The 13,699-nt window shown below is 42.8% G+C and overlaps 2 protein-coding genes across 4 annotated transcripts in view; one reads left to right on the plus strand and one right to left on the minus strand.

Moving 5' to 3' along the window:
• The first annotated feature begins 377 nt into the window (after window positions 1-377).
• Window positions 378-5,321, plus strand: mrpl37 (mitochondrial ribosomal protein L37). Its single transcript, XM_080778158.1, has 8 exons — window positions 378-845; window positions 1,469-1,652; window positions 2,598-2,713; window positions 3,182-3,367; window positions 3,829-3,983; window positions 4,188-4,319; window positions 4,679-4,753; window positions 5,118-5,321. Exons 1-8 carry the CDS (start codon window positions 491-493, stop codon window positions 5,214-5,216), a joined length of 1,302 nt encoding a protein of 433 aa, XP_080634284.1. The 5' UTR covers window positions 378-490; the 3' UTR covers window positions 5,217-5,321.
• A 32-nt stretch (window positions 5,322-5,353) lies between these two features.
• Window positions 5,354-13,699, minus strand: part of LOC308326366 (rho GTPase-activating protein 12-like) — a 52,649-nt gene continuing 44,303 nt past the window's right edge. For 2 of the 3 annotated variants that reach the window (XM_080779193.1, XM_080779191.1), the window contains 12 exons: window positions 13,316-13,393; window positions 12,882-12,943; window positions 10,939-11,020; window positions 10,306-10,407; window positions 10,011-10,109; window positions 9,433-9,535; window positions 8,923-9,042; window positions 8,643-8,741; window positions 8,195-8,272; window positions 7,867-8,001; window positions 7,655-7,760; window positions 5,354-6,803 (listed from right to left, as the gene is read on the minus strand). In XM_080779193.1, coding sequence (XP_080635319.1) covers window positions 6,629-6,803; window positions 7,655-7,760; window positions 7,867-8,001; window positions 8,195-8,272; window positions 8,643-8,741; window positions 8,923-9,042; window positions 9,433-9,535; window positions 10,011-10,109; window positions 10,306-10,407; window positions 10,939-11,020; window positions 12,882-12,943; window positions 13,316-13,393 — 1,239 coding nt within the window. In that variant the 3' untranslated portion in view covers window positions 5,354-6,628. The remainder of the gene's footprint in view (window positions 6,804-7,654; window positions 7,761-7,866; window positions 8,002-8,194; window positions 8,273-8,642; window positions 8,742-8,922; window positions 9,043-9,432; window positions 9,536-10,010; window positions 10,110-10,305; window positions 10,408-10,938; window positions 11,021-12,881; window positions 12,944-13,315; window positions 13,394-13,699) is intronic. The other variant, XM_080779192.1, reaches the window with a different exon arrangement.

Consider the following 13,699-nt stretch of genomic DNA (forward strand, 5'->3'; position numbering starts at 1 on the left):
CCGTGGTGTAGGTGATGTCACCTCTGACATCACGACATTATAAAATAAATATAACGCCTAGCAGGTTTACCGGTATAATTAATAGCTTGGAACTTTAGTTGTGACTACTCACCTTTGACCATTGAACCCATATAGCCTGCCTCAAGAGCTCCCATTTCTATCCCTTACTTACTACTAAACTAAGGTGGGACCTCTCGGCTGTAATTCCCAGACCATATCAGGCTCTTGATTTAGAGCCTCGGTTACAGATTGCCTTTGTTACATTGTAAAATGTATCAGTAAAATGACTCCTGCCCTGTTGGCGGCGCTATCACGGCTTCTAGTAACTTTGAGATCCTTTCAAAAAGTGACCTGACTGTAGTCCGGACTGGAGGAAGAGGAAGAATCTCCACTAAATATGGCGGCGTCCAGCGGCAATACATGTTAAATGATTTAGGTTTCAGTAACGCTCTGCGCGATCTACATAATAGTTCAAACATACAGGGCCGAGATGATAACAGAAACAGCAAACCGTTTAAAATCAGCGGCTCCGTTGTTGTCTCAAACAACAGCACTCCTCTCACATGGTGGGACAAGTCGGCGACACTTCAATGTCACTGGCCAACTGTCAGCCAAGGTTCCTCCTCGACCAAAACCCAGGGAGAGAGTCGAGATTCCAGGACTGGAGAAGATAACATGGGGGGAAAAGATGCACTATGCCCTGGGACTCGCCAAGCCCGTTTACCCTAAATGGGAGAGAGACTATAAGGACCCACAGCATTACAAATCACCCCCGCTTCAAGAGATGCCACTTTATAAAGAACAAACATGCTACGTCTTCAACGAGAGGTCTAGCGTACTGGAAGGTAATGTTTGTGTGTGTGTGGTTCTGGTCCATAGCTCTAATACGTTGCACTTGCATCGCATTAGAGCTATCAGCTATGGACCAGAGTTTGTGTGTGAGTGTGTGTGTGTGTGTGTGTGTGTGTGTGTGGGGGGGGGGGGGGTCAATTCCAATGATTTATTATGTGGGGATGGCTGAAATAGGGAGTGCTGAAAACTTACTTTATTATTCCTTATAGCCTAATAATAGTAATACAATCTTGTAAATTATAGCCTACTAGCCTTTACTGTGATCTTACCCCTTCACACTGACACTTTTCTTCCCTGTTTTTTGTTCCCTATTTTATTTATTTATTTGTCATATATTTATTCATATTCACAGTTTTGCTTTTTTGTATGTGTTGCATTTGGATATTGCGTGCCCACTCCCTCCCTTTCCAATGTTTCTTCCCTTGGGGTTTTTTCTTAATCCTTTAATACCCATTTGAAGGTCTGAGCAGGACAGGGGGAATTGTTTGTTTCCTTTGTATACAAGCCTGTAAAGCCTTTTGAGATTGTAACAGTGATGTACATGACATCATCAAATGTTGTTTTGCCACTCGATGTGACTTGACTCTTTTTCACTTCTATTCCGTCTCCTTCTCAGGAGTGCGTCAGGCTTTGTGGTTGACCAAGGCCAATCTCACCGCTGGTCTCCCCCCTCAACTCCTGTCATTGGCCCATGATCCAGCCAATCAGATCCCCGATCAGGATGAGCATGTGCAGGATGTCATCAAACGTGCTCGCTTCTGGGATACGACAGAGAGAAGGCCGAGGAAACCCCAATATTGGTATGTGTGCTAGCCTAGTAAGACTGGCATGCCTGTTACAGTTTAGTTAAGCAATACGAATAGGTCTGCGGCGTCTGCACAACCTGACACCACCGCCCCTTAAATCTGTTGTAAATGCAATCTACGGTATAATAATGTACTTAGTTATATAAAAAGAAGAAGCGTTACCTGGGCAATTACCAGCGTCATTGCGAACGCAATGAGCACTTACTATGAGACCTAGCAGATCATGTCTGTGTGTCTGTCTGTCTGTCTGTCCGTGTGTCTGTCCCGCTATCCAAATATGGAGTGTGTTGCATCAGCAATCACTCAGCTCCATATATGGGCACAAAAGGGGCCAGGTCCACTCAGCTCCATATATGGGCACAAAAGGGGCACCATATAAGGAGTCCCCAAAGCAGCTATACGTCCAAAAACCCAAATATGTACGAGCTGCGTTCGCTTCCCGCGTTTGCGCGTCTTACTCGTTCTCAAAGAGTCAAAAACACTTTCACTCTGAGGAAGATGCTGATTGAAATGTCACCGCTGCAATACAGTAAATTGTTCAGACCTATTTGCATGCTCCAGTAATGTATTTGGGTAGTCTATTTTGAAGCGCCCAGATAACCTTTCCATCACATTATAATTGTCCTTCTACTCATAACTTGGCTGAATCTCCCTGAAACTCCCTTTGTGATGTTATCCTTATTTACACCTACATGTATGTTTCTATTCTATTTATATTCTATTAATCAAATACCCAGCCTTTTCCCTGGGTGAGGGGAGTAATAAAAGCACTGAGAGGTTAATAACTGATAACTCCTCTTGGGAACTCAGAATATCAAACTCAAACCGTGGCTGTGCTGATCAAATGATATATTCTCTACCCATAGCCTTAATAAGGTAGAGGCTTAACTAATCATTTTACCTGACTGTCTATTGTGTGTTCGTATCTACTCCATCCAGCCACACCCTGCTCAATAATCTGCTCCATCTATGTGGTTCACTACAACCCAGACACCCAGCCCTGGGCAAGAGGATGCTATCAGAGAATTACACACTCTGTGCTACATGGGAAAGAGGTATAATAACACTGTTCTAATGTGTTACTGTTAATCATGCTTCCTGGTTTACTTACTTAGTGTAAAGAACCCTTTGAAAAGTGGTTTTGGAAAAACACGGTCACCATTACTCAACTTGTACTATTAAGAAAAACACATGTTGTGGGCAAAATAAAAAGAGAAGATGTGCAGCCTAAATTGTAAAGTAAAGAAGAAAGCCAAAAGAAAAGGTTAAGAGGCATGAGACTGTCATTTTACATACGATGACTAAAGTTCCAGTTCACAACTTCAGTCGCAATGTTTTGAGAACACCTCTTGTCGAATCCCACATGTTTGAATTTATAAACGGTGCATGGTTCTGGATTATGATCCTCAACAATTAAACTGTGATATCTTTATAAAGATTATTATTCCCAGGGAGAAATTCAGGTGTCAAAAGAAAAGTTACAAACTGTCAAAACTTTGAACATTGTATTGTCTCTTTCCCAGGTGAAGATTTATTCCAGGTGAGGGGTATGAATGGTCTGCTGCTGAGCAGCATGGCTCCCCTACCACCACTCGCTGGGAAACCGGAAGTTCAGAGCACAACAGAAAATGCACTGGAAACATTCTACCCCATCTCTCCAGCTATCGATTTACAGAAAATATATGCGTATAAGAGAGAGAATTACACAGGTGACGTCACATCTCTCTCGCTCACCCCTCCCCCAAACATTGATATCTGATATGCTTATTGTTGCATTTCCTCTAAATTTCTCAGATTTCACAGCTCAACAATGTGCCTCCATGTCGTTATTTAATAACCTGGGTTAAAGGGGAAGCAACAGAAAGTCAACACTTTTGATTATGAAAGGATATACAAACAAAATTAAATAAGTGTACTGTATGCAATTGAAAATGTAACATGTTGCCCATGCCTAGATGAATCCATCAATGTTTATTTATGAATAATTGACAGACCAGTTTTTTTTTTACCCTGCTGGTTTATGTATGCCAATCTGTATTATATATATAGTATAATAGTTATAGTGCTGTGGACGGCCCTTTAGTTTGTAATTGACAGTCCTCGTGCAATCAGATTTCATGGCAATTGAATTAAAATGAGTGTTTAATTGATGGTCCTTTTGTCCAATCAGGTTTCAAAGATGATTACCCTTACCCTCATGCCCATACACTTTATTTCCTGGAGTCGGGGGAGGTTATACCTCGGTTGCATCCACCACAGCTCAGAGCCAAGATGATCATGTTTGCCTATGGAAATGCTTTGACACGTGCACACAGATTATATGGGGTAAGCATACACGCACACACACACAACTGCATACGTGCACTCAGCAGCATATTATTTTTTGCCTTATAAATGGCATACGGTTTCTAAAACATCTCTCCCTACTTCCCTTTTGTCTGCCTGCCTCTGCTGAATGGTCCATGTTTGGGAACTGTCTGTTATGTGTCTGAGTTTCATTTTGTGTACATCTGTCTGCCTGTGATTCAGCCTCAGCCTCAGAGCATATTGGACCATCCTATAACTGTACAGGCTGTCGGGACCAACGGTAGACAATTTGAATTTGTCGTCTTCCAGCTAAACACCACTGATCTCCGTGATGACCAGGGCATAAAGAACCAGGTGTGGTATTATATACTTTGTCTGTGCTGTATTTGCTGATGTGTTAGAAAACTACTGTATTGCTCTGGCATTACTAAAAGCCTGTGGTGTTAGATTAAAGTTCTGTCAGTTAAATTCCATAGAAGTCAGCATGTCTTCTATGGAAGCATATCAATTGTTATTTTACGATTGAAGCCAGACCATAGAAAGTAAACTAGCTAATAATGCAAACTGGTTTAAGCCTCAATCACTGGTTGGCTGTATACCAAAACATCCTAATTCTACATTGTTTATTCACAAATCGCAGATTAGGACTTGGCCTAACATTTTTATTTGGCTTTAATCCATGCTTCATGTCTTCTGTATGTTGTGACTGGAAGGTGTGGTTGGATGAGGACAATAAGCTCTATGACTTTGCAAAGGTGCGCCCGCTCATCAAGAAGAAAGTAGTGAAGGTGAGACCATTACCTACTATATTTGTCTGAATGTATATACCATATGTTTAACCATAGCTTAGTGATTGGTGAGGCCAGGCCAACAATGTGTCTCCCTGAGCAAGACTCAACCCCTAGTCGCTCCTGAGCACTCACTGCTCCTAGTAGTTATAGGATGGGTAAATTCAGAGGACAATTTTTACATACATGTGCAAATATAGAGTGACAATGGGATATTATAATGGCATAATTCAGATTAATTAATGGCTGCTATTTATTTGTTTTCCTTTGATGGATTGAATACTTTGTTTTGGAAAACGTACAGTACTTTTACTCCTCCCTGTACTGCACACACATTAGTCTTGTTTATGTATCTTACATCCAGGTACCAGCCGGCCTATCGGGATACCATCCTGAAACATTCAGCAAATTCCTGGCTCTCTACCTCCATGGAGCTGTTAAAGACGGCATCATAGCGGAATGACTCAATGTCGTGTTGTGCTTTTGTTTTAAATGGTATTGCATTTCATTCATCGGTTATTAAATAATAAACTACACACAAGAAAATGCTCTTATTATGGTAAATCAAACAAAATGGATAAAGTAGCATGTTCTTTGGAGTTCTTTTCAACAGAGGCCTTTATTCCAGTTTTAAAAAAGCTGTTCATTTGGAAAATTACATTCTTTTTTTGTCCATTTACGCAGAGATGAAACCTCAAGAGAAACATTTCACAACTTTATTCCACAATCTGTTGGTTGTAGAATCATAATACATTATTGATCCATCCCGCATATTTTGGCATACATCTTTATTTACTATTTGTACAATATATTATCTGTCCATCAACCCATCCCATCCACAAACAATGCTGTACAAATTGATCAATAGAACATACATATATAATTTTCCAAAGTCTGTTTACCTATAGATGTATTATCCATTAGGCAAGAAAATACACAGCTGAGTACCTTGTGTTTCAAGTTGTTTTAACTGGCATGAGATAATCTTCCCCCCTTAAAACTGAGACAGTCTAAATCAGTGTTTTGCGACCCAAGAGAAAACGGGAGAAGGTGAGAGAGAGTGTTAGCAACTGAAAAGGAGGCGAAAGATTCAAAGAGAAGTGAGACTTTCCTCAGAAGCATTAACACTTCCGCATTGCTCAGAATTATATTATTGGCTCCACCAGCTTTCTGATGAACGTCATGTGTTCCATTCAACTGCGGCGGTCCAACAAAAAGTAGAAAACGACAGCATCTGTATAGTACTCGCACTGCGATCCAGCAGACAAGGACCGTCACCTAGCAGATATTGGTCACGCCTCTATAGTATGACTATAGAGGACTGCAGTGTTCTGTCTGTACAAGTGGTGGTCAAGTACTGTACATTTATGTATTGTAGCCAGCATTGTTAACCTCCCTGCCATCTTATTGCGTCTGCAGGCAGCTACCGAGGCTAGAAGCCACCTTCAGTTAGTTAAAGTCCAGTTCACCCCCCCCCCCCCCCCCCCCCCCCCCATAGTCTCCAACAGAAACCTCCTTGTAGCGATGGACTTATCCAGTTCCGCGAGGTCCACATATATAGCAATCCAGTGTAAGGTACAGGAGTGGATATGACCTTCACAGGAAAAAAGTGGCACTAACAGCAGTGCAGTGAATACATCAGAGGATTGGTTAAGTGCAAAGAGTCTAAACATTCTTTTGGAGGGAGGTGGGTCTTCAAGTTCTCGATGTGGTTTGAAAAATGTGAGCATGTGAGAAAGCCAGCTGACTGGAGAGATGGAGGGATGCTGTATTGGGCCAGGCTTATTCCGGGGACAGGGCCATGCTGGGTTAAGAGGAGCTCTGTATTTCAGGTCAGGGGGTGCAGAGAAACACGCTTCCTCCTGTGACGTCGTCTTACCTGCCGAAGATGCCCTCGTACTCCAGCAATATGAGCTCCACAATCTGGTTCTGATACACCATATGGACCGCCATGTTCAACGTCTCCGTCTCAGGTCGCAAGAGAGTTGGGCCGAAGACGATGGCCACACTCTGGGTCGTCATACGGTTCTCCTCACCATGGTCGATCACCCTGGAGAGAGTGCGATTAAGAGTGTATTAGGGAGGGCGAAGTGCAGGTACAAGCATAGACACACAATGTAAGTGAAATGCTAAATAAGGAATTGCTTCAATGGTCCACGGCTCCACGCATCATCTAAAGGACCGATAACATAAAAAATCTACTTTTTCAATTTCTTGTATGTTTTTTGGGGCTCCCATGTGTTTTCTATCCCCACAAATAACCAGTTTTGAACAAATCAGGATTTCATATCATATAGGTGCTTTAATGTAAATTTCTCTCAGAAACAGCTCAACTGATTTTGTCCTCGTGATGTCATCAATGTCGCTCTACTTTGTATAATTCCTCCTTCAGTCTTCAGTTGCAAATTTGCATTTCCACTTTGTGGAAACAAGCCTGGTTTTATCTAACATCAGTACCGGTATTATAATGACTCAAATATTAAATAATCTGCATATCAGCGCCCTCACCACCTCAGCAAATTGTGGTACTGCAGCTAAAACTGCTTTCAAAGTCCAGAAAAAAATGACAAGGTCTGGTTATATCAGAGTGGTGATTGAGGCTCAAACCATTAGAAATAACTTTGAGGGACATAGACAATATGATATTAAAAACTTTTAAAATTCATGTTATTTCTGCTTTAAGCATTAAATGTATCTTCCTAATGTAGAGCATACAGCAGGCTGCTTCCGTTTTGATTAATTTGACTACTTAAACTACAATCCATACAATTTATGGCAAGAGGGATTTGCAACAATGTCTGAACTACACTAAATATGTCACCGTGTTTATTGACACTCAACAAGTCTACCTAGGCCAACCACTGTACTATGTGTACAATGATGGTCGAATGTAGTGCTTACCTCCTGAGGTGTTTGAAGAGGACCTGCATGGTGTCATGGTTTGGTTTGGGCAGCTGTTTCACCAGCTCCTTTATGGTATGGACACGCTGCTTGTAGTCAGGAATCTCTGCAGAATGGACAAACCTGTCACAACTTTGAATCGATGCAAAAGTGACTTCCATGATGGCTGAGCCAATGGCCTGGCGGTGTGTGTGTGTGTGTGTTGTACATACTGATGGCGTTGACAAAGTCGTGGAAGTAGGCATAGGTGAAGAGAGGCTCAGGCAGCTCTCTGAAGTACATCTTCAGAGCTCCAGTGGTCACATGGATGTCCTCCCACTTCCCATCTGTTAGGTTTACCTTCTCATCTACACAGACGTACGCAAGCATGCACACAAAATAAATAGAATCCCACCGTGTAAATTATGTACTATCAATTGCCAGACAATAGCTTTAGACAGTACAATAATATGCTTATATGCACGTGTATTCCTACAAAGCCTCAATGCATGCTGGGTGGAGGTTAGAGGTGAAGTGTTAACCTGGAGGGCGGAACCTTACCGTGATTGACAGTGTAGCGCAGCTTCTGTATGATGGCCAGGTTCCCACTCACCCTGTACAGCCCATCCACAGAAAGACCTGCAGGAGGGTAGAAATAACATGTAGTGTTGGTTGCCCAACACAGGGTATCTCTTCTAGTCAATCTACAGTGCCGTCAACAGGACCAATTCAAGCTAATAAATACTCTACAAGAGTATATTTATATACTGGTATATATATATTTAATCAACAGTTTGGCATGTAACTCCTTCATTACCCTAGACATGCACGAGGAAGTTAACACACACTGATCATAATCTGCACATGCACATGCACGTACACACACCGTCTGCAGTTCTTATGGGATCACATCGGTGGAATAGCATGTTCAGCCCATTGACTTGAGTGAGTCCCAGTTAAGAACTGCAGATGATGATTTGTGTGTGTAGTCCATGTCAGTATCACTCACCGTTATTCTCCACGTGGTCGATGCACATCATCACGAAGCTCGGCACAGTGGCGTTCTCCATGTGACACAGGTCACTCAGGCTGTAGCCAAACACCTGATCTGAAGACAAAGGTTAAACACACGTAAGAACCCCAGCGTCCCTATTGTTGGCATGTCATACTGTAATAGGCAGACAGTTAGCTAAAATAGACAAAGATTTGGCGGATCTCTATTTGCATACAATAGGCTGACCAAAATGTAACCCATCAGGATTTATCTGGGTTATTAACCTGCATCCTACCTTTGATATATCCCTTGTCTCTGACAGCCTGCAGTGTAGGCCGGCGCGTCAGGAACCTCTTCAGCTTGTGTCTGGTTTTCTTGTTTTCCGAGGCATCCATGCTGGTGGAGGTCTTCATGGCTGTGGGGGAGGGACGGGACAACGTTATCCAGTGTACTAGGGGGGCACTACAACCGATAGTTTTCTTAGCAATTATTCTATCGATTACTTTTCGTAAAATATTTGTAAAACTTTGCCATTATCAACAAATTGATTAACTATACTTCGGTGTTATTTTATACAATGTTGCACAACAGTGTTGTGCAAAAATCGACAAGTTCACAACGTGTCACGAATCGATGCATTGTGAGCTAGTACATTGGCTATTTTCACTATTTTAAAATAGGGATTGACTATTGATCGGTTATTTTATTAAATTGATTATTTTTGTATAAAATCGACTAAATAGATTTGTTCGATTAACTGTTTGTTTGACCCCTAGAAGGAACCACTGAGGTGTGACTGACTCACCTCTGCCCTTCTTAGAGTCTCTGTGATCCTTCTCCTCGTCCTGCTTCTCAGCGCCAGGAGACTCTGGCATGTCCTCTTCTATGGCCTCATCAGACTCCCATGCCTGGAAACAAAACAAACACCATTTTCTAAAAACATTTATTTTACCCATTTATTCATGTTGCATTACACTTACACGTCTGTTTTTACGCTACTTTCTTACGCTTGGCTACTCAACTATGCCAATACTTCTGGGCTATTGGACCTCAGCTGGTATAAACCTAATTTACAACACATGTATCCTACACAGAGGTCGATATCAGTATTACAGGTATTGGTCCTGTCTTGTATTGGGGTATTGTGTCCTACAGTGTTCCTCTAAGGGTGAGTGCTTCGCCCACATACACACAACGGCCATTTTGGTCTCACTATCAGGTAAGCGCAAAATGGCTGCCATGTGAATATGGTCAATGTTGGGGTGTGAAAGCACTGGGTACAAAAGTAAATTGCTTCCGTGTACGTTTCACTCATAAACACAGTGTTTCTTATTGTGCTTGTGAGGGTGGAGGGGGTGGGGTGGGGTGGGGGTGCATTATTACATGCGTGCTGATGGTGTCCTGAAGTGCTCTGTACCAGTCGTTGATCACGCTGTCGTTCTCCGACTGGATCAGGAGATCCGTGCCTTGGCGTGTTTTCAGCTTCGCACGCACACGCACACACACACACACCACACACACACACACACAGATATTACAACCCGCATATCATCCACTCCAGGACAACGGCCATTGAGGCAGTTGTCCGGTGCAGCAAACCCAACCCCTCTGGTCTTCTAAAAACTGAATTCATTAAAAACTAAGTCTATCTGACCAGGTGTGGGTTCCCCTCAGTCACCTCTAACACATGCTTCTTGCTGGACTTGTCCTTTGAGGCCCACTCCACCGAACCTCCCTTCAGGTCCACCGTGAACTCGGGCTTGGATTGGCTGCTTCCAAACTGGGGATGAGGAGGCAGGAGAATAACACATGAACAAAAGTGTGCATTTGGAAATACGCTCTGAGAATGTGTGCTTAGACTGGTTGACATATTAGACGAGTGGTTGGAAGGGTAGTTTATTTAATATTTTCTTCCTGCAGTCCAGCAGGAAGAAAATATTAAATAAATGAATGCCACCCAAACAGCCAAGAGACAAACAACAACAACAACACCACAGAGAGAGAGAGAGAGAGAAACACACACTTCGACAACTTCTATTTTCCAGAAGGGAAGTTTATGCCTTTTATTCAGGTGCTAGTACAAGAAATGACTGACTTTCAATCTTGCTCAAAGTCATGATCTGAGGAAGATTGAAAGATCGAAACGGCAGTAGGTAATTTCTTGTAATACTAGCACCTGAATAAAAGGCTTAAACTATTCGAGCTGCTCCAGTGTCTATCCCTTCTGTTGTCCCTGCTCCTGTGACGCACCAGACTAGCCGTATTAGTATTTGCTGGTAGAGACGTCTTCCCACAGACTTCTGTCACTCACCCAACTGGTCCCGCCTCCTTGGCCTTTAGCAAATAGCAGTGTGGATGCTTGGAGTACCGTCCAGGAAGAGGTCCAGTTCTTCCTGTCAAGGGGATGATTCAACAACATTATCTTATTTTCAGTTTTCTCTCATCTAAAATGTTATTATTGTATCATTTTCGAAATGACAAAAACACAACTTCTGGTACTGCACATTTAAAGTGATAGGCCCTCATTTATCAATCGAGTGTAAAATCTGCCACAGATTCGAGTGCAGGTTTCGTAGTACACCCACGTCGCCACGGCATTTATAAAGTGATCGCAAACAGCTGATCCTTCCTTAATTTCGTTCTGACGTTAATAAATGTGACGGCTGAAATCTATCGGGCACGCGCTCGTTTTTGCGACCTGAACGTTCTGGAATACGTCCTGAAACCATGGTTACATGGACTTGCTGCCCCAGCTCTCTCATACACACACAGACGCACGCACGCACACGCAACTTGCAACTTGTTGTATCTTAAATAAATAAACCTGCATGAATTAAATAAAGCTGTAGGTCTGTTTCTCCTCTCGCTTCGCTTCCCCCTTGCTGCCCGCCTCACCCCCCCCCCCCGCACGCACGCTGACGCACATATCGCAATTTGCAAGCAACTGTCACTGTGTGTTGTTAGTTGTACAGTTATATTAAATTATTAAAGTATTTTTAATTTAATATACAACAAGATCTATTAGTGAACGAAAACCTGAACCTGTGAACCATGAATTAAATAACAAATAGGCGCGCGCGCGCACACACACACACACACACACACACACACACACACACACACACACGCTGCTGTTTTGCATAGGTGCTGCTCCTCGATCCTGATCCTGTCCTGTCTGCCTGTCTGTCTGTCCGTGACACCGTGATCAACTGACCATGCACGTTCGACAGTCTATTTAGATTGCCTCACAGTCGCTAGTCGCTGCAGTGGATAGGCTGTCAACTCAACTCAACTGTCAATATATGAATGTGCAGCTAAAACCGTAGCCCATGTGGCTGGCACTGGAGGAGTGGTGGTGGTGGGCTGGCTGGGTAGCCTACATCTCCGATGCGGTTCCCACTTGCGCTGGCGGTACATTTGGCATTCGAGCGACGCGTCGGGTTTATTAACCGAGGAGGAGATTGCACATGTAACTCCAGAAAGACATCGGCCTACTGTAGATTAGGCTACAGTATATAGGCTACCCATGCATGTTGGGACTCTCCGCAGCTGCAGGCAGCACTGCACTATAGGCTATACTTTCCAACGTCATGGAAATATTCCAGCACAGACAGCCCAAATCCTCGCATGTATGCGCTCATGCAAAACACTGTTTAAATGGCTTAAATCAAGTGCGATTTTAATTGTAAAGTTGGAAAGCTCCTATAAATTTAATATGACACAAAGACACATCTTGTAGGTCCATTCCTTTTTTCTTTTTCTTTTTTTACATGTAGCCCATATACATACAGTTTTATATTAACATTTTAGGAGTGAATACATATGTTTCGATGCCTTTGGCAGCCTCTCAGCTGGTCAAACAATGCTGCTCCGCCGTTCTGCGACAGAAAAACATGCGTACGCCAGCTGAGGAGCAAACGTGGATTTTGAACGTTGTCACGTTCAATTTCAAGCTTTGGCGGAAATGGTAAATGTCAAAAATGTCGGTAATTTCGGCGTGCACCCATATTTTGGCGTACGCACGGTTGATAAATGAGGGCCATAGTCCGGGATAAGTATATTGCAGTACATTGATATCAAGCAAATAATTTACCCCTCAGTTCTGACATTCTACACAGAGAGTTATCATTATTTTCTCTTACAGAAACACAGCAATGTATTTTACCTGTGGTTTAATCTGTAATCTAAATAACCTAGTACTAGGTCAGCAGCAACTACAAGTACTGCATCAGATTTAAACTGCCTCTTACTCACCGCACTTTCTTGCCATGTTCAGTGATCTTAGTCACATTCAGAACGCCACACTTTTCTGATGGCTGCAGAGACACACAAACATCAACATATTTGAATAGTGGCATACAGGAACCACAGAGAGAGAGAGAAAAAAGAACAGCAAAGAAATGCCCAAAACTACATTCACAGATGAGATCAAACATCTGTCAATGCTAGTAAACCCGTCGTACAACCCAAAGAGCTCTGGCAGAGAAAGCTCTGAACACAACACCACCACCAAGATCACCACCACCTAAAAGAACACCACTTCAGGAGGAAAAACACTGCAAATAGGCTTTCCATCACCACACCTTTCAGAAAGGGAAGCTTAAATCAGGGATAAAGTTGCCTAGACTTTCAATCATAGAATTCTATGGAGATGAAGGGCAAGAGGGGAGGAGAGGGGAGATACTAACAGAGGGGGGGTGCTTTGGAGATGAAGGGCAGGAGTCAGAGTCAGGAGTGGAGGGCTTGGGGCCCGGAGGAGGAACATCCTAATATTGACAAACAGGGATGACACAAGGCAAATCAGTCAAAAAAAAGTCACTTCAACCAGAAGGGACCACAGCACGAGAATATGAGACATTAATGTAAGTGCAGATGTTTGACGATAGTGTTATTCATTGACTAGGAAGACATTTTTCGATTAGATTGAATTAAGCAGTGGGAGTCTGAAGTGTGATAGTTGGATAGTTTGTGGTAAACTGCACCCAGGACAATAGTTCCACGATGTCGCCAATGCAATTTCCTGTCAGCACTGAGATTTAATTTAATTGAATCCGTTGCCATGGAAGTCGGCA

The sequence above is a fragment of the Protomyctophum bolini genome (assembly GCF_963924005.1).
Source record: "Protomyctophum bolini genome assembly, chromosome: 12".
NCBI lineage: Eukaryota > Metazoa > Chordata > Actinopteri > Myctophiformes > Myctophidae > Protomyctophum > Protomyctophum bolini.